The sequence below is a fragment of the Geotrypetes seraphini genome, chromosome 8, assembly GCF_902459505.1.
Source record: "Geotrypetes seraphini chromosome 8, aGeoSer1.1, whole genome shotgun sequence".
NCBI classification, from domain to species: Eukaryota; Metazoa; Chordata; class Amphibia; order Gymnophiona; family Dermophiidae; genus Geotrypetes; species Geotrypetes seraphini.
In genome coordinates, this window is record NC_047091.1 from 34593151 (window position 1) to 34614945 (window position 21795).

Below are 21795 nucleotides of genomic sequence, written 5' to 3' on the forward strand. Positions count from 1 at the left end.
ATAATAATATAACACAGTAAAAATAGTCATTACATTTAAATTGACCATATTAACTTCTAATAAATGTTTATCATTCCTTCAAAATAAATTTTTTAAACAGGACTTATTCATAGATTTTGTTTAGAGTTATAGGAATTTTGATTGAGCACAAATAATTTATAACATTTATAACGTTTCATGGTTATTACAAAAAATATTTTTTACATGGAGGGTGGGGGGGGGGTGTCAAAAAATGATGGGCCCCGGGTGCCACATACCCTAGGTACGCCACTGACCCGGGGTCTAAAATCATGCCTGGTTTCCACCTCACACAGCATCGTCACGTGGTTCCAAGCGTTACCCGCGCGCCTCAACCGAAAGCGTGACCCGAGGCAGACGCGCACGCCCCTTCGCTCCTCAAGACATTTGGGGTCCGCCGGCCTCTCAGCGTCCCGCCCCTCGCGTCCCAGGCTCTCATTGGAGCAGAGGCACGCGGTTCCGTCCTCTCCCCACGGGGCTGTGGTTTCTGAACTTTTGTCTTCCGCGCGACTTATCGCGGACTCTTTGACCGTAGCAGAGCGGAAAGCGGAGCAGCCATGGCCAGTGCGATCGTTGACATCGTGCCGCAGAACTTTGCATATGTCATCTTTACGTTTTGCTATGCTCAGGTCATGCTCTTGTATCTTATAATTAATGTGCGGGCTGCTAGGAAGAAGTATAACATTAAGGTAAGTGAAATGGCGTGTGGTAGCCCTGTTAGACCGCTTTCCAAAGTTAAAGAAAGGAATTGCACTAACTCGTTGCATCTTATGATGAGCTTTCGAAGGCAAACCTTTCTTGTTCAGATCAGATCTGAAGAAGGGCTACCATCCTTTTGTTTTATTTCTTTATATTAAGGCAGGTTAGACGGGGGTTTAATGGACACCTATGCTTGCAGTTACCGATGCATTGCAAATTGCAAAAATCGTGGACGCTGTGGTATGCCGTACCCGATTTCCAGTGCATCGGTTGCTCCTGCTCAGCTCAGAGAAACAGATTTCAGGCGTAAATTCCGGGGCATAAGTTTGCCAAAGTAGGGCTCCCTCTTTATTAAGCAGAAAAAAAATGCAATATAGGGAAGAAAATCGTTAGTGGTTTCGGACGCTGTCCTAGAAGGAACGTTGGGGAAAAGAGTTTGGCTGTACTTTACTGATGCATCTGCTAAGTCCCAAATAAATCAAGATCGAGAGGTCTTCCCAAGTTGAATTTGAAATGCAATTGAATACCCAAACAATGTTTAATCTATATGATGCATAGGTGCCAGCTCTGTGTGTGCTAGAGCACTCTCTATATTATTTGCTTCACTGTCCAGATATCAGAGCTGAAGTCTTTCCTATTGTAGACTGTAGGGAAAACAGGAAGTAAGGCTGACTCTCCTCAGCTACTGCTCACCCCTCCCCCTGCTGCCTACTGGTCATTCATTCCTTAGCTAGCCAATAAGCTACAAAGGAGGCAGGACCAGTGGCATAGGAGACACCATTGGTCAAACAGTCCTTTAGCCAGCCAATAGACTGCAAGGGATAGTAGGAGAGAAGGTTGAGCAATAGGCTTATAGCAAGGAGGTTTGAGGGAGGCACTAGGAAAGGAAATGAGGAACTGATAGAGAAGTAGGGAAAGGAAAGAGTACACAAGCACTGAGGCCTCAAAGCCCAAAGGTTTCTGTGCCAGTAAGACTCATTAAAGTAGCTTTACTGATGGGTGAAACTCTCCTGCCAATCCTCAAAAGGGTTCTTCGTGGCTGCTACCAATTAGAGAATGACACGGGGAAAAAATCTGACCCCATCACTGCCCTGTCACTGGACCACCGCCCTGTCCCCTTCACTGCCCCGTCCCCGCCATCCCCGAACCCACAGTCCCCGCGTCATCCACCCATCCCTCTCGCCACCTCACTGCCCTTCAGCAGCCCGAGAATCTCCCTCCCTCCCCCTTACCTTTGCGGTGTAAAGAAACTTAAGGGAGGACAGGCACGCGGTCACCAATCGCGCACACGGCCCCTTCCCTCCCTCCCTGCCTATCTCCGGCCAAATCTATATCCCTCCCTCCCCCTTACTTTCACGGCGCTTTAGAAAAGAAACTGATGCCGGCAAAGCCTGCCTGTGCCGCCCTACAGTCACGTGTGTGGGCGGAAGCTTCTCCTCTGACAATTGTCATTTTATAAACACAAATAAAACAGAGCAAGGTTCAACAAAACCCATCTCCCCTCCCTTTCATAAATATCCCCTTCATTATTGTGAAAACTGAACAAACCAAATTACTACAGAATGCTACATAGAAAAATCAAGCTAATGGAATACTATAGTCACCCATGGCAAGAATAATGATAGGTTGAGTGCAACTAGGGCAACTGCCCCCTGGTCAGAGAGAGAGCCCAAAGCCAGCTGGAAGCTAAAGAAGCACAGCCTGGACTTTGTGGTCCCCAGTTATGTCTAATACCAGCTTTAGCAGGATACATATTATAAATCTGAAATATTCTAATCACAAAATATAAAATAAATTTATTTTTTTTTCTTTTTGTCGTCTGGTAATTTTATTCTTCAAATCACATTGTTCTCAGGCTTTGGTTTTAGGTTCCTTCTGTCTTAATCATGGCATGGCTTGGTCCTGAAGGTAAAATTGGTGCAAGAGGAGCTGGGGAGAAGATGCCGAGTCTGACACGGGCGCAATTTTTTTTTTACCATAGGAGTAAGACTTTTCACCGCTCCCATGAGGCGGTAAAAGGTCTTGTCCCCATTCCTGCAGTAAACCTGTTGCAAATGTCTCCATTCCTGCGGATTTACTAAGGTGACCCGCAGTTTACCGTGGTAAATGGTCCCCGTGTCATTCTCTACAACCGATCCTTATAGCAGCCACCGAGAACCCTATGCAAATACATCACAGGGAGCTCATTAGTATTTAAATGAGGTCGTCTTGTGATGCAAAAAAGAGAATTTCCCCCTCCCCCCCTTTTAGGGTCACTACTATCTGGCAACTGCAGCTCTTAAAAAAAAAAAATTAAAAACCTAGCTGCCATTTTCCTTCTCTCCCAGCTGATTTGCTTCAGAACCCCCCTCAAGGAACTGCCTCCCAGTTCTAGAACCCTACTTAATCTGGCTGTACCAGGACCCCATCTCCAACCCCCCCCCCCCCCCCCCGTTACAAATTTTCTGAAGACAGGTAGGAGGGATGCCCATTCCCCCCTGCCAAGAAGGCATGCCTGTTCATAATCCTGGGACGCACCAGGTAGGGTCGCAGTTTTGAAGATGCGGGCCCTTTTGGCAGGAGGGAGTGGGTATCCCTCCTGCCGTCTTCAAAAAAAGGTACGGGGGGGTTGGAGATGTCAGGGAGGGGTCCAGATACAGCCATTGTGCTGAGCATGTCCCGTTAAAAAAAAAAAATCGCTTCCACCACAGTATGGAAGAATAGAGTGTAGTGTAGATGGGCTGAGGGAAAAAATGGTTGGAATAAAGTGCTGTAAATGGCTTGAATAGAGAGGGGAGAGAGTGAGCGTATGATGCTGACCCGTTGGGAGGGGAAGGAGAGAGTGGCTGGATCCTAGCTTTTGATTTGTCCACATTCCTGCCCCTGACATTTTGATACAGGCTGGTCATCACTACCAATCGCTACCAGATGTATTTTGTTTTTTTCCTTTACTGGATGAGGGGAAATTTATTGCGAGTTATGAGTTGAGCACCCACAATCAATTTCAAAAAGTTGGCTCATATGATATGATGTAATTAGTGTGGGTTATCTTTCTCTGTCCAGCATGGTTTGGCTGGCATGCTTCCCCCTTCGTTTCATTCTCCAGCCCAGCCATCATCTTTTTTTTGTATCTCTTATTTTTATCCATGTATTTAACCACAATGCTCATACATGAATAACCATTGCATACATAGTAACTGACAGCAGATAAAGACCTGAACAGTCCATCCAGTCTGCCCAATATTCTCACTCATCATACATTCATGTTTAAATTGTCTTTGCTTTGATATTTTTGGCCAATAGACCATAGAAGTTTGCCTGGTATCGTTAGGTTTCTACTGCCAGAGTTGCACTTAGAAGCTCACCCCAGCCTAACCTAACCATCCTGTCACTGGAACTTCCATCAAAGCCCCTATCCTAAATCAAATCACCATATACAGGACACAGACTGTGCAAGACTGCCCAGTACCGGCCTTAGTTAATTTTATAGCATTAATTTTCTAATTAGAGATCCTCTGTGTTCATCCCATGCTTTTTTGAATTCCATCACCATTTTCATCTCCACCACCTCCCTCGGGAGGGCATTTTAGGCATCCACCACCCTCTCCGTGAAAATGCATTTCCTATCGTTACTCCTAAGTCTGCCACCCTGCAACCTCAATTCATGTCCTCTAGTTTTACCATTTTCCTTCCTTTGGAAAAGATTTGGTTCTATATTAATACCTTTCAAGAATTTAAATGTCTATATCAGGGGTGTCCAACCTGAAGCCCAGTGAAGTATTTTGTGCGGCCCCGGTCGAGGGCGATGCAGTGTTTTCCTCTGCTGCCCTCGGGTGTTTACTGTCTTGCCGGCTCCTTCCTCTGTCTTGCTGCAGCATTTGCGTGTTTGTGCAGTCCCAGAAACATTTTTTTTTGCTAATGCGGCCCATCGAAACCAAAAGGTTGGACACCCCTGGTCTATATCATATCTTCCCTGTCCCTCCTCTTCTCTAGAATATATTCATATTCAGGTCTTTCAATCTCTTCTTGTATGTCTTTTGGCTCAAGCCCCATATCATTTTCTTTGCTTTTCTCTGAATCGCTTCAAGTCTTTTTATATCCTTAACCAGAAACAGCCTCCAAAACTGAACACAGTATTATTCCAGGTGGGGCCTCACCAATGATCTGTATAGGAGCATCAACACCTCCTTTCTTCTGCTGGTTATGCCTTTTTCTATACATGCCTCTTTCTATACAGCATTGTCACACTGTTTCATTACCTTCAGATCCCAAGGTCCCTCTCCCCATCCGTGCATATCAGCTGATCACTACTCAGCACATATGATTCGCATGGATTTCTACTCCCCAAGTACATCACTTTAGAAACGTAGAAACATAGAAAATGACGGCAGAAAAGGGCCATAGCCCATCAAGACTGCCCATACCAATGACCCACCCCCCTGATTTTTACTCCCCTAGAGATCCCACGTGAATATCCCATTTTCTCTTAAAATCTGACACGCTGTTGGCCTCAATCACCTGCTGAGGTAGCTCGTTCCAATGATAGACCACCCTTTCGGTGAAGAAGTACTTCCTGGCATCACCATGAAATTTCCCTCCCCTGACTTTCAGCGAGTGACCTCTGGTGGCCGAGGGCCCTGTAAGACAGAAGATATCATCTTCCACCTCAATACGTCCCGTGATATACTTAAACGTCTCAATCATGTCTCCCCTCTCTTCGTTCCTCCAGTGAGTACATCTGCAGTTTTTTTAGCCTTTCTTCATACGTGAGATCCCTGAGCCCCAAGACCATCCTGGTAGCCATTCGCTGAACCAACTCAATTCGCAACACAACCTTCCCGTAGTGTGGTCTCCAGAATTGAACACAATACTCCAGATGAGGTCTTACCATGGATCTGTACAGCGGCATTATGACTTCAGGTCTTCTGCTAACAAAACCCCTACGGATGCAGCCCATCATTTGTCTTGCCTTGGAGGAAGCCTTCTCCACTTTACACTTAGTCACACTGAATTTTAGTTGCCAAATATTAGACCACTCTTCTAACTTTTGCAGATCCTTTTTCATGTTTTCCACTCCCTTCAAGGTGTTCACTCAGGTACAAATCTTGGTATCATTCGCAAAAAGGCAAACCTTACCTTCTACACTTCTCCCTCTGTATTTGCGGTTTCAGCAATTGCGGTTTTGATTATTCACGATTTTTAGCTTGCTGGCTCCTACCCCCAAATTACATCAGCTTGCATAAAGAAATCGCGAATTCCAAGCATTTACAGAGAAAATAGCTGATTCCCAGCACTTTCTTCACCGTGTTTTGCTTCTCCTTCAGGAACAGGCCAGGTCTCCTACCATGTTATTCGCGATTTCACCATAGTCATGATGGTTTTTAATAGAAAACAATGAATAACATATGAAAAAGTTATTCGCGGTTTTTCTGTATTCACGGGTCTGTTAATCCCCTGTCACAGTGAATACGGAGGGAGAAGTGTAACCCTTCAGCAGTATTGCTCACGATAGTTTACATTCAGAAATGCTGTACCTGAATGTAATTCCCCTTCAGCTACAGGTGAAAAAGATGAGCCAAAAAGTAAAAAAAAGCATGCACTGAAATAAAAGTATCTATACACAGTTGCATTCCTAATAAAACCAGAAACTAAAAGAACCATTTTGGTGGACTGAAGTCAAGGCCATGTAATTCATGTTTTGCAAGTGAATAAGATTTGAGTTCATTGATCCCTGGGTCTGGCCTGATTAGGGGTTATGAGAGGATAGCATTTACAGCTCCTGGAAGAGGAGGTTGTCATTGTGCAATAGCTACACTTAGTAACCAGAGTTAGGAGCCACTGTTTTGAGGGCTCTGGGGAAGAAGCACTGTTATTGAGCTCCCAACCACCAACTGTTGCTGCAGTAACTAGGTTAGGAGCAAGTTGTGAGGGGATTTAAAACAGAAAAAAACAACACCCTGTTGACCAGTTCCCAGCCCCCTTTCCACCATTCCAAATAAAAATAGAAGAAAGCATAATCTGTAGCCTGATGTGACCAAAGATTTGGTTAAAATTCCACACAGGGTAGGGCAGGGCAAGTTAGGCCTGCGGTGCACCCGATCCCACCTCAGCGGGTGCATGCCGACACTCACTTCTGGAGAAGTACTACTGTACCAGAAAAAAACAGTAAACTGGAAAGGATGGATCCAGACTGCAAGTCATCTTGACATTATACTATTAAAAATGAATTGGTGTATAAAGGAAGGGACCGGAAGCGATCGCCTGTCCCATTGTCCCCGCGCACAGCTTCGGGACGCTGTTCCTCAAAACGGGACATTTCAGCATCCCGAAGCTGTGTGTGGGGACAACGGGACAGGGGATCTAAAAATGGGACGGTTTCATTCAAAACGGGACTTATGGTCACCTTATGTATAATGAACTATGTCAACAGGGCCTATGAATGGCCTATGAGGGGGGGGGGGGTTCCCCCACTTCCGAAGACAAACATTTCCTTTTCCATTTGGCACTGCTGTTGATTGGGTAGGTTCAGGTTCAGTTTAACTACAGCCTCAACAAAAAGATAATATTATAGTTATTTTTCTTGTGCTTTTCTTATGTACTTTAGTTTTTAATTAGTTCTTCCTTCTCTTATATTTTCTGCTCTGTACTCTAGTCTTAATTATATGTGAACCGAGTCGAGCTCCACTGGGAGATGGCCCGGTATATAAGCCAAAGATTAGATTAAGATTATTATAGCGGCTTGTACGATACAGAGCTCTGGGACCTTTCTCTGATGCCATCCACTCTAGGGTATATGAACTCTTCCTTGCCCGAGTCACACTCCCATGACTCAGCAGAGTTGCCCCACCTCCCCTAAGGTGACCTACTCTTCCATTCTGTGAGCTAGTACCCCCCCCCCCTGCTGTACAGTGGTGTAATTGCAGTATCAGCGAGGGAGTACTCCTCACACACCTCGTAGAACAAAGATCTAAGCAGTTTACAAATGGTTCTGTAAATGGCCATATCCATACTTGGGAAGCAAAATAGTCCAGGAGCCTCTTTAGTGAGGGCATGGGGAGCCTATTTTATTGGAACAGAAAGGGTATTTTTGAACAGAACAGCTAGTTTTCTAATGTTTGATCATTTGTGGTGGCTCTTGTTAGCAGCCTGGTCCTGGTTAGAACATTGGTCCTCGACTTGGCAGCTAAGCTTCAATGCTAGAAAATGTAAGGTCATGCACCTCGGCAGCAGGAATCCATGCAAAACTTACACACTAAATGGTGAAACCTTAGTTAGGACCAAGGCGGAACGTGATTTGGGGGTGATCATTAGCGAAGACATGAAGACTGCCAATCAAGTGGAGAAGGCTTCATCAAAGGCAAGACAAATGATGGGTTGCATCCGAAGAAGTTTTATCAGCCGGAAGCCCGAAGTTATAATGCCATTGTACAGATCCATGGTGAGGCCTCATCTGGAGTATTGTGTACAATTCTGGAGGCCACATTACCAAAAGGATGTGCTGAGAGTTGAGTCGGTTCAAAGAATGGCCACCAAAATGGTCTCGGGTCTCAAAGACCTCCCGTATGAAGAAAGGCTGAATAAATTGCAGCTATATTCACTCGAAGAACGTAGAGAGAGAGGAGACATGATAGAGACGTTTAAATATATCACCGGCCGTATTGAGGTGGAGGATGATATCTTCTTTTTTAAAGGTCCCTCTGCCACAAGAGGCCATCCGCTGAAAATCAGGGGTGGGAAATTTCATGGCGACACCAGGAAGTTCTTCTTCACCGAAAGGGTGGTCGATCGTTGGAATGAACTTCCACCTCAGGTGATTCAGGCCAGCAGCGTGAAGGATTTTAAAAGGAAATGGGATACACATGTGGGATCTCTAGGGGGGTAAATTCAAGGGGGTAGGGTTGTTGGAGTGGGCAGACTTGATGGGCTGTGGCTCTTTTCTGCCGTCATCTTCTTCTTCTTCTTCTTCTATGTTTTATAAATGCATTGTGCAATACAGGTCACTTTTTTTTTTTTTTAACCCACACAAGGAGAGAATAGACCTTAACGCTCGTCATGCTGATTCTTGCAGATGGAAATCAGATATCATGTAACCTTCAGTCTACATTCTGTACCTCTCAGGGGTGTGTCTTTCAGAAATAATTTGGCTTTGTCTGCAGGGGAGGTTAATAGCAAAGCTTGTTTGAAAAAGAAATGGGAGCAGCGTTCGTCTAGCTAGTTCAAAATGGAGCCTACTGGTGCGCTGTTCTACCCCAGCAGAAGAAGATAACTTTTACGTTATTAATCTATGAGGATTTACTGTATTAACCGCTCTTTTGAAGAAAATTACTTTGTCATTTGTGTATTGCAGTGTCTCTCAAACTCATGTGCCCGAATAGATTCCGGGTGTGCCACGAGAGATTCCAGAATTTTACTTGATTTTTAAAAATTCCCTTCATATGTATGTACACACTAGTATAGATGGCGTGTACGTCGCAAACGCAAGAGTCTGTCAATGTTATGAACATCTGTGTGCATAAGAATACAACCGCCCAGACAGGTATCATTCTTTGACATGATTGGTCCTTCAAAACTAATGGCAAGTCATTTTATTTTTACTTGCCATTAGTTTTCAAGGATAACTACTACATAAATAAAAATAAAATTATTTTTTATATAGTAGTTATCCTAACTTGAGCAGCAAAGCAAACAAGGTTTTGTCACCATTTGGATTAGAGAATGATATTCCCCTCCCCCACAAGTTTTGACGCTGCCCTTGCCACATTCCTGAAAGCTCTGCCTTAACAGCACAAGCCGTGAACACTTATGATTTTAAAGTGCTCGAGGCAGATGTTGAGTGTCTTGGGTTTCCGTGAACATAACATAACATCAGGAGTTAAAAGCAATTTTGGGTGGAGTTAAAGTTATTAAAAATGTATCCACTCTTGATTTCAGCTTCAAAATAAAATCAGTGTATTTCTTATTTTAATTTTACATTATTTTGTTTGTTTCAGATTATTTGTTCAAATTTTGAAATAAATATATTTTGTGGTCTATTAGTCCTAATTTTGTACACAAAGCTATATCCTATGTTTTGATAATCACATTTCTTTTACATTTGCTGTACATTTAGTAGGAGCTGAAGTTAGGGTCAGACAGTAGAAAAATAGATGGAGTTGCAGTAAGAGTTGAAGGCCTGCACAAACTTTTATTACTGATCCAGAATGGACTTTCCATGTAACGGCTGCCTTCTGTATCCATACAAAACCGTTGTCTCTAAGGAATGAAAACCATTGTCCAAGGGTAGCTTTGCCTCTTTTCAGACGGGCAGGAGCCCTGTTTTGAAATACATTGAAAAATTTGGAAGAGTAGTTTAAAAAACTTGACCCGAGATGGAACTTGGGGCAAAGGAAACTGAGATGTGCTGGGAATCAGTGGCGTAATGGAGGGGTGGGAGGCATTGGAGGGCGGACCATCCCAGGTGCCATCTTGGAGGGAGCACTGACACCTCTTCGCGCCCCCCCATGCTTGCGCCCTCCATTCCATTCCCCATCCCCCACCTCGGGGGAGAAAGGAGGGCGTGAGTGTGGTATGGGGGGTGGGGAAGGAGCAGGGGGGGACGCCACTGCCCCATACGCCTCTTATCCTCATTATGCCACTGCTGGGAATGTACTCAGAAGCACAGGTGGCAAACTAGCTTTATCTAGTCCGGGTGGGGGGGGGAGTGAAGGCACCACATGTACTTGTTCATTTTTGCTTGGTATGATTAGGGTCTTCTCCTTCTCTCTCCCTTTTCCTTCCTCCTTCCTTCCCCTCTATGCCCCAAGATACCCTTTTCCTATTGCAAGTCGCCCTAAGCCTGTTTAGGTTTGCACGATGCACAAATATTAGATTAGAGCAGACATGGGCAACTCCAGTCCTCGAGGGCCAGAATTCAGTCGGGTTTTCAGGATTTCCCCAATGAATATGCATTGAAAGTAGTGCAAGCAAATAGATCTCATGCATATTCATTGGGGAAATCCTGAAAACCCGATTGGATTCTGGCCCTCAAGGACCGGAGTTGCCCTTGTTTGGATTAGAGTGATGATATTAAAAATAGTCATGATCTGGAAATGTGCAATGAAGAAGAAACCTGAGCAGCCAGAGAACTGAGTACCAATGCAATCAACCTCCATAGTAAAGATGGCACATGGTGCAAAGAGCTGTACTGGTTATTAGGCCAAGGTGTTATTTGGATGCCTGCACCAGGGTGAGCAATGATCAGTGATTAAAATGCACACTTTGATACCTCCAATCACTGGTGGGCTATGCCCTCCCAGGTCATGTTGAGGGGATTATCTTTCTTGCTAAAGATTATTGGTGGGGGGTGGGAACAATCTGCCAGAGACTGTTTGCTCCTTAGTAAAGGTCACATGGTGAATCACTGGTTATAGGACTCCCCACCCACCATCTGGTATTGGCGCAATAAATTTCATCTTTTAATGGTCTGGGAATCTATGTAAGCCCGGTTCTCCAGACACCAGAGTAAGATCTTTCTGTCTGTTTGGTCTTCCTATTTAGATACTCTATCCCCTACTGTCAAGAGTCGAATTGTAAATACTACTACTAATTATTTCTATAGCGCTACCAGACGTGCGCAGCACTGTACAGAGTCGCAAAGAGTAAGAAAACAGTCCCTGTTTGAAAGAGCTTACAATTTAAACAGGCAAGAGTGCGGAAGTCAGTGGTGCCTCTATTGCCTGTTACTTGACGTTCGAAGGGGAGGGGGATTGTGGGAAGGGGGGGTTACATTGGGGTAGTTCTCTTTGGCCGAGTCTGGGTTATAAGAACCCAAACCTGGACTCTAATTGTTTAACCTTTGTTGTATCTGTTGGGTTTTGATGTACTTTTCTTTTGGGGGAAAATGTGTTATCTCTTTGCACTGCTCTAAGCTTTATTTCCTGAATACATTTTTTATTTTTTTTTTAAATGCACACTTTGAATTTTTTTATTTTCAATTTGCAGTATCCTCAGATGTACTCTGATAAGGATAACATCTTCAATTGCATCCAGAGAGCTCACCAAAATACTCTTGAAGTTTATCCAACGTGGTTAGTCTTTCAGCTGATATCGGGGTTCGCCTTCCCAGTAAGTCCAGGCTGCATCTCTGTATTTCTTGCTGATACACTGCACTGCTTACAAACGGTTAACTGACTGTTTTTATTAGGATAGTCTGGCCTGTTCTACTTAGGACACTAGCTCTTTTTACAACAGGTTTCCTCGTCCTAGTTACACCATGCCATCGTAAGGACCCTGTGGACCAGATGCGCAAAAGCCCGTGCAAGGTGAAACTCTTCAATGATTCTTCCACCTGTGGGCAATTCTGCGCACACACTTTTGGAATGCTGTTAAAACCGTGTAGACTGTTTGACTGCATAACACAATAGCTACCTTTTAAGCAACAATTCATTAAAGATGCACTATATAGAAAGATCTTAGTATTCAGAGATGCAGAATTTCCCCCACCAAAAATGCAGTTCTTCTCCACGCTCCCCACGTCATCTCTCTCCCCTTTGGCTTGATTTCTCGTAAAACACAGAGATATACTCCTTCACCACCTCGCCAGATGAAACACCCGCCCCCCCTTCTCCAATTCTCTCTCATTCTTCACCCCTAGAAAGACCCCCCCAACTCAACTTTACTTGGGCCTGGTTGCTTGCTCTCAGGATTCTTAAGAACATAAGAATTGCCACTGCTGAGTCAGACCAGTGGTCCATCATGCCCAGCAGTCCGCTCACGCGGCGGCCCTCTGGTCTAAGACCAGCATCCTAACTGAGACTAGCCCTACCAGCGCACGTTCTTGTTCAACAGAAACTTGTCTAACTTTGTCTTGAATCCATGGAGGGTGTTTTCCCCTATAACAGCCCCTGGAAGAGTGTTCCAGTTTTCCACCACTCTCTGGGTGAAGAAGAACTTCCTTACGTTTGTACGGAATCTATCCCCTTTCACTCGTTTTTCCTTTGGCTGCATGGGCTGGGGCTCTTCCTGCTTACTACTTGCTTTCTAGACCTCACAACTGACGCCGCCTCACTTGCTGCATGTTACTTTACAAATGATTGGGTAGTCAATTCAGAGCAGTTTACATGAGCTTCTATAATGGTGTTACAATATATGAGCTTCAGCAGTGTTCTATTGTTGGTTTATCCCAGGACAAACAGGCAGCATATTCTCTACATGTGGGTGACATCATCCACGGAGCCCCGTCGCGGACAGTGTTTCAAGCAAACTTGATTGAAGATCTCAAGTTTGCTAGCACTGCCCACTCATGCGTGCCTTCCTGCTCCACTAGAGGGCGCATCCCCCCTTGTGGTCTTCAGTTCTTAGTTTTCTGCGGAGCCAGAAAGCCCTGTCTCTCTTCTCTGCGCTCTCTAAGTGCCTTTCTAGCACCACGGCTTCTTTATTTTCTTCGGGAGTCGCTGTGCAGTTTGTTGTTTATCTTTTTTCCACATTCGTGACAATTTTTTGTTTTGCGTCGGCGACCGGGGGCTCCCGGTTCGCTGTGGCCGCGGCCATCATTTTGACTTATGTCCCGGCCTCTCACCGGGTTTAAAAAGTGTTCCCATTGCGGTCGGGTTATTTCTATCACAGACCCTTACCGCTGGTGTATTCTCTGCCTCGGAGCGGACCATCCTGGTATGGTGCCTTTTCATATCCTATATGAGTGTACAGTATTTGCACACTATGTCCATTTTGGATTACTATATTTACCCTATATCTACATTTATCCTACATATTTATACTATAATATATTCAATTTTATGTAATACATTATAATTATATTATTTGTGTTTTATTTATCATATTGTGTGAATTATGTTGTATTCTAAGCGGGGATTAGACCGTTATTTCCCCCTCGTTGCTACTGCCCCCTGAATGTTTATTAGTTAAACTTTGGGAGACTGACACTGCAACTTCCCCCCCTGTGGCCCATGAGGTTGTAGATATGCTGCCCCTCTGCCAAATTCTGCATCGGGCATCGTTCAAAATTTTCCCCAGGAGGAAAATAATTGCTCTGCCTCTGTGCTAGTGAGCAACTAATCTGATTTCGTTACTGAAAACGATCACTTTGACCTCCTGGCATCTCTACCCACTCACCTTACAGACCTATATCAACTTCTGCAAGTAATTGATGCCATTATCCTTGGTGTCATCTTGGACCGAAGCTTGACATTTGAAGATCACACTAACGCTCAGGTTAAAAAATGTTTTTATGGAAACTTCGCACCATTAAACATTTCTTCTCTTTTCGATTGCTGGTTCAATCTTTGATCTTAAGTACCTTAGACTACTGCAATATCATATACTTGGGATCTTTTAAGAAAACCATCAAATGACGGAGAATCGTTCAGAAGCTCGTACTACATGAAACTACACTGGCTGCCTGTGGAAGCAAGGGTCATCTTCGTTTGCCTGCCTTTGCTTCAAAACCATAACAGGTTCATCCCCAATCTATCTATCTCATCATTTCGAATTCCCAAGCACAACTTGTACATGTAGCACTTACTTGTTCACTTTTCCATCCTTGAAGGGTTCTAGCTACAAGAGATTCCTTGATAGAACATTATCATTCCAAGCAGGCAAATGGAATAAATGTTTAACCAATTTTATTTCAAATGCACTTTCCTATCAAACTTTTAGGAAGTCAATCAAAACTTATCTCTTTGATAAATTTCTCTGACTCCACTGCTGCCTTGATGTATTTCTAAAAACACTTCCAGATAAATTTGATTAATCTAAACATGCTAATGTAATTTTGAAAGTTTTTTGTAATATCGCTGTCTGTATACAATCTCTTCCTCTGTAAACCGCTCTGAACAGTTTGTGGTATTGCGGTTGTAATGCCAAGTTCGTTAGGTAGTCAGCACTTCACGGCATACAAAGAGACATACACAAGGTAATCCTTATTATACTAATTTAATCGTTACATAAATTGCATAGCAGTAATATACAAAACACAAATGATAACAACTTCATCATGATTGTAGCAACACTGTCCATCACAGCCAGGAAATCCCCCTTTTCAGGCAGCCCATGGACCGGGTCAATCGCAGGACTCTCCCTTTTCTGCGCGCAGATGGATTCCAAGGAAAGTCCTGTGTTTGCTCCTTTTATGCTATTTTCACATTATTGGCTATGTGACAAATTATCATGTCTCGCTCTGTGTGGTTCTGTAATAAACAGCAGGCTTGGACATTCATTAAGCCAAGATAAGATTCCAGCCTCCACTAGCCTCCACCCCCTCTAATGAAGTATCCTGAGATTCACTGTATGTCACGTATACCAAATTCCACAAGTCAGTTTCTGGAGAAATGGCTGCACAGCGGTATATAAAAATTAAGTTGTTATTATATGCGTCCACATGGAAAGATACAGAGAAATAAAATTTTAATTTGGTACTAAACTTTTTTGTTGTTGTTATCTAGGTAGCTGCCTCTGTACTTGGAGCCATTTGGGTAACAAGTCGATTCACCTATGCATGGGGGTATTACACTGGAGGTACGGTGTTTTTTATTCATGATAAATGTATCCAGTACAAATTGTTTGTAAAGTAATCTAACTTACTAGTACTGCACGGTTGTCCTTTTCGTAGATCCTTTGCCCATTTTTAGAAATATCTTTTTTCCCTTCCTGGCATTGCATGCTCGCATGATCTGTGGTGGGGGCATTCTATAAATTATACTCAAATTTCGGCACTGGAAAAAAATCAGCGTTGTGCGCAGTTCTATAAAGCGTACACGCCTTATATAGAATCACACTTAGCACCAATTCTTGCGCCTAACTCTAGGTATGCCTGATGAAACCTGGTATAAATGCAGGCCCCTAAGTTAGGCATGCTGAAGCAGTAAGCTATTAGACTTGGGCACCGTGCCTTATAAAATAGTACTATTACTACTACTACTATTAATTATTTCTATAGCGCTACCAGACGTAAGCAGCACTGTACAGAGTCACAAATTAGACAGTCCCTGCTCCAAAGAGTTTACAATCTAAACAGACAAGCAGGATGTCAGGGATACAGTTAAGGGGAACAGTTAATCAGCTGGTTGGGTTGGAGGGCAGAGAGGAGTACAGGACAATCAAGCCATTGTGACATCACTGATGAGGTTGGCTCTTATTGGTAGAATGAGGCATTATGACATCACAATCTCAGCTCTGCTTCCTAAAGACAAACAGGATGTCATGGATACAGTCAAGGGGAACGGTTCATCTGCTGGCTGGGTTGGAGGGCAGAGGGGAGTACAGGACAATCAAGCCATTGTGAAATCACTAAGGAGGTTAGCTCTTATTGGTGGAATGAGGCATTATGACATCACAATCTCAGCTCTGCTTCCCAAAGACTGAAACTCTTCACACTACTACTATGAATTACTTCTAGAGTGCTACCAGATGGACTCAGTGTTGTACAGAGTCACAAAGAAGACAGTCCCTGCTCGAAAGAGCTTACAATCTAAACAGCCAAGACAGACAAACAGGATGTCACGGATACAGTTAAGGGGAACGGTTAATCTGCTGGCTGGGTTGGTGGGCAGAGAAGTAGGGTTAAGGATTGAAATCTATATCAAAAAGGTGGGTTTTTAGTCGGCTTTTAAACAAGGTAAAGGAAGGAGCTTGACGGACAAACTCAGGTTATTTATTCCAGGCATAGGGGGCAGCTAGATGAAAGGAACGAAGTCTGGAATTGGCCGTGGAGATGGGTAAAGCTAAGAGTGACTTATCTGAGGAACGGAGTTCTCTGGGAGGTGTATAAGGAGAGAGAAGCGAGAAGAGATATTGATGGGCAGCAGAATGAACACACTTGTAGGTCAGCAGTAAGATCTTGAACTGCATGCAATGGCAGATAGGGTGCCAGTGAGAGGGGTGACATGAGTGTAGCGAAGTTGGTAGAAGATGAGTAGTACAGTTTGATGTGTGAAAATTATGCCAGTTAATTTTAATAATTGATTATTGATATTTAATTGGCTTGTTAGTCAATTAATTTACCTGTGCATCTTGGGAATACTCCCATATTTTCATTCGCACATCTGGACACCATGTATAGAATCTGGGCGATAGTGACTAGTCTGAGTATTGTGATGTCATCAAGCAAAGCAGCTTTACTATTGGCTGGTGTCTCATACCCCCCTCCCCCCTTTTCACTAAGCCTAAAAGTGATGCCCATAGGAATTGATTGGGCGTTGGAGCATTTGCTGCGTGGCATTTGGCTGTGTAAAAGAGGGCAATAACGCGCTCATTGTGTTTTGATGCATTTCCTTTCACACGTGATGGTATTCTACTGCTTTATAATGCCCCCATCTTATGGTTTTGTTTACAGATCCAGCGAAGAGGATGCGTGGTGTATATGGGTATATTGGTTTCTATGGAGTCATCATCCTGTCCATAACCGCAGCTTTGCAACTTCTGGGAGTCCTATAAGGGTGTTCATTCCTTCCGCCATACACAATTACTTATATTTGTTTAACCTAAGGAAAGCATACATTACAGATTTTCCAGTAACTATAAAAATGTTCCAAAACTTTCCACTTTATACCTTCATCCATCAATCATAATTATTGAGCAATTTGTTCAGCTTGTTTTGGTGACTTTTTCACATTTTAATTTTAGTACATTTGAGAGGCTCCATCTAAATGCTGGGATTTTTTGATATGTTAATTCTACAAGCTATCTTTTTTGTTTGTTTATTCACCATTTGTTTATTCACCATTTAATGGTATTCGGAAAAGTTGAAAGGGGACAGGTTCAAAACGAATGCTAGGAAGTTCTTCTTTACCCAACGTGTGGTGGACACCTGGAATGCGCTTCCAGAGGACGTAATAGGGCAGAGTACGGTACTGGGGTTCAAGAAAGGATTGGACAATTTCCTGCTGGAAAAGGGGATAGAGGGGTATAGATAGAGGATTACTGCACAGGTCCTGGACCTGTTGGTCCGCCGCATGAGCAGGCTGCTGGGCACAATGGACCTTAGGTCTGACCCAGCGGAGGCATTGCTTATGTTTTATTTGCCACCTAAGTATCTTGAACATTTTTCCCATTAAGGTTTCATTGTTTGTTTAAATATGTTCCACATATAGTGGACCAGGTGTACTAAAGGTTTTCTTCCATTTTGTGTTTGTGGAAGAAATGCTGAATGCGTATGGCTCACTGGACATCTTTCAAATGTTCATGGTGCATAACTCCCCCTACATCAATTTAAAAAAAAAAGCATACTCTTAGGTCCTGCTTGAAATTACTTACCCCCTCTTTTACAAAGGTGTGCTAAGCATTTTAGCGTGGATTTAGCATGTGCTGAATCAACGCATGCGCTAACCGCTAACGCGTCCATAGGATAACATTCACGCGTTAGCATTTAGCGTGCGATATTTAGCGTACCTTTGTAAAAGAGAGGGTTAGTCTGTGCGAAATTCTTCTAGCATCCCTGGAAATAGTCTTGTTTTGATAGAACACTATAAATATCCTATTGGAGCCAAGATGTTGACAGGAGGTCTGGGTTCTTCTGGATGGAGTTTGTTCAGAGAATAGCTTCTAAAGTGGGTAGCAGTGGTCTTCATTGCAAGGCCCACGAGCCAATGGCAGCCCTCCAAGACCTCTTGTGACAGCATGCAGAGTCTGTGCAGAATATCATCCACCCCCCACCCAGTCAGGATCCAGCACCTTGGGCCTGATTCTCTAAAAGTGCGTCCCGATTTTAGGCAGCTGTAGGCGTCCTACAGCTGTCTAATCAGCCAATCGGGATGCACGTTTAAAAAAAAAAAAAAATGCTCCCCAGGCAGGCCGCCTATATTGAAGGCGAGGCCCGCAAGACACCTAGGCCCTGATTCTGTATAGAACGCCCGGGAGAGGCGTCCTATTCAGAAACGGCCTAAACTAGACACGGCCCGCTACACTTATCGTGGCAAGGGATCTCTCTGCCGCTATAAGTATAGCGGGCCGTGGCCCCCTGACCGATCACTGGCAGGAGGGTGCCCAAACCTCCTGCCCGAAGATGCACCCCCCTCCCCGACACTACCGACCGCCCCCCCCACCCCCAACATTACCGATCACTGGCAGGAGGGTGCCCAATCCCTCCTGCCCGAAGACGCACCCTCCCGACACTACCGACCGCTCCCCCCCCCGACAATATCGGTCGCTGGCAGGAGAGTGCCCAATCCCTCCTGCCCGAAGACACACTCCCCCCCCCCCCCCCGGCGCTAACAACCCCACTCCACCAAACCTGTTCTTACAGATGGGTCTTGCACGTCGAGCAAGCAGGCACGCCTCGTCGAAATGAGGCGGGCCCGCCCCTTCCCGCCGAAGCCTAAGGCCTGATTGGCCCAGGCTCTAGAAGCCTGGACCAATCAGGCCTTAGGCATAGCGGGTCCGCCCATCCCCACTTAATCTAAGGCCTGATTGGCCAATCAGACCTTAGACTTAGTAGGGATGGGCGGACCCGCACTACAAGGCTACTACTGAGAGAAAAAAAAAGACTTCAGCTATTCAAACAGAATTTCTGTCACCTGAAGCAATTAAATTTTTATCTCTGCAGCATTGCTGCTGAAAATTTTCATCTGAATGCTTAAAACAATGTTTGACATGGTATAGTGATTTATTTTTTAATCAGAATAAAAGTTTAATAAAAGTGAGGCTTGCTGTCTTCTGTTCAGAGCCGGTGAAAGGGTTTTTGAGGGCTATTCATGTAAGCAATTACAAAATAAAAAGTCAGCATAAATATGCTAGCAGTCCTTACTGCATAAACGAGTGGGACTCCCATAACCTCTTTTGCAGCAAACATTTTTTTAAGGAAAAAATATACAGTTGCTGGAGCATGCATATAAATGTAATCATGTTACCCCTAAATATAATTGGTTGCCAGTACACTTTCAGATGTTATTTAGGTGCCTTTTCACTAAGCTGTGCTAAAAAGTGGCTTGTGTTGGCCCCAATATGCATCTGTCATATGCACCAAGGCCTTTATTAGCACTGCCAGTAAATGACCAATTTTTTTTTTTTTTTAACAGTACAGTAATGGCTAATTTTCCCACTAGCATGTAACCATTAGCTTTGAACACTTACCGACACCTATTTTGTAACATTTTGTAACTACCCTCCCCTTTACAAACTGTACCAACGCTCATACGAATTCTATGAGCATTGGTATGTTACTGCTGCGGCTGACAGTAAAAACTGGTTTTGAAAAAGGGGGGAGGGTAGTAAAGGACAGCAGATAAAAGACCTGTGTAGTCCATTCAGTCTACACAACAGTCATATTCATTCTTCATGAAACAAGGACATGTGCCTGCCTTCCTTCCCCTACCCCCAGCTCTGCCCACACCCAAACCTTGTCTCTTCTTACCTGAGTACAGGCCGCGTCTGGAGGGCCTCTGAGCATGCTTGAATGTGAAGTGATGATGCGTGTGACATGGTATCACATCTGCGCATGCTCAGAGGCCCTTCGGACGCGGCCCCGAGCTCAGGGTCTTCTAAAACCCAGACATCTGCTAACCCTACTTGCCACGTTGGTGGCAACCGCAGTTGACTAGGGGCCTGAGTAAAACAAGGATCCTGTGTAACTCACAGATCTCTACTGCCCGTCCTTAAAATCTGGGGGTTGAGCGGGATCTGTGAGGTCTGTGGGAATTAAAATGAGGATCCCTTCTTTTTAAGGCCATGTGCTTTAGCTCCACGGGTTGCAATGGGGGCCCCCAGGTAGAAGGCATGTGGGGGACTGGGGTGTTGAAAAGCTGAGCACAGCAAAAGGGGGAGCTAGGTCACAGGAAATCCGTGCAGTATTTAGCACCAGCAAAACCTGACTTTTTTGTTGAAAACTGGAGGTACAGTGGAACTTTGGTTTACGATCATAATTCGTTCCAGAAGCATGCTCATAAACCAAATTAACTTGTATATGAAAGCGAGCTTCCCCATAGGAAGTAAGGGAAACTCACTTGATTCTTTCCCACCCACTCCCACCCCATGAGGCCAGCGGCGCTGCTCCACCCCACCCCCTTGTGTGAACCAGCACCCCCGTCCACCCAAGCAGAAGCCTTACCCCATCTGGCACCAGCACGCAGCCTCAGGATGTGCCAGTGAACAAAAATTCTTCCTGTTGCCTCAGCTTTGAGAATCTTGGAGAGAGCGCGAGCCAGAAGGCCTTGAGCATGCGCAGATGCTCAAGGCCCAGGCAACAGGAAGGATCTTCATTCACCGGCACGTCCTGTGGGCTGCATGCTGGTGCCAGATGGACGAGTGCTTGGGTGGACGAGGGTGCCGTTTTGCACGGGGGGAGCGATGCCAGTTCTCGGGGGGGGGGGGGGGTGCTCGCAAATCGAATCAACGCTCGGTGTGCGAGTCACGATTTGCAAGAATGTTTTTGCTCGTCTTGCACAATAGTCGCAAACCAAGGTTTGGCTGTATACCAAATAAAGTAACTGTAACCACACACCGAAAAGCAACCAGCAGGGGTGGAAGGTATTTTTTTTTCATACAACAGTAATGCTATGCTATTATTCAAACAGCAAGAAGCCTGCACACAAAAATGTTGGAAATCCAATGCACAATATTTAAAAATTCTGCATCATTATTTGTAATTTCCCCAATCTGAAAGTGGAGGGGAGGAGCGAGGGAAGATACAGGTTAAAAACAGGATCCCAAAGCTGCTGTGGTGTGGGGTCTGCACGGATTCCCCCTCTTGCGGCCACAGCAAACGATCCGTGGGATCCTGTTTTTTTGGTATTTATGTTATAACATTTTATTGAAGGAATCAAATAAATATACAATAATATGATACAAATAGATATTCATTACAATTAAATTCATAATCAAATATTTGCATACATATTTGATCATTCCTCCAAAATATATTTTAATATATGTAAACCATTTTTCTCCCTATATCCCCCCTTATTACTTTATATATATTAAAATCATCATACCTATTTCCCTCCCTACCCTAGAATGAAAGGTGACATAAAATACCAAATAAATAGAAATATTTTTTAAAAAAAACAACACATTTATTTATGTTATAACATTTTATTGAAAGAATCAAACAAATATATAACAATATGATACAAAAAGACATTCTTTACAATCAAATTCACAATAAAACATTTG

General features: G+C 44.1%; 1 protein-coding gene across 1 annotated transcript; it reads left to right on the forward strand.

Moving 5' to 3' along the window:
* Window positions 1-421: 421 nt before the first annotated feature.
* On the forward strand, window positions 422-18465 carry LOC117364495 (microsomal glutathione S-transferase 3-like). The gene is made up of 4 exons (XM_033953729.1): window positions 422-707; window positions 11677-11799; window positions 15135-15207; window positions 17024-18465. Exons 1-4 carry the CDS (start codon window positions 576-578, stop codon window positions 17122-17124), a joined length of 429 nt encoding a protein of 142 aa, XP_033809620.1. The 5' UTR covers window positions 422-575; the 3' UTR covers window positions 17125-18465.
* Window positions 18466-21795: the final 3330 nt, after the last annotated feature.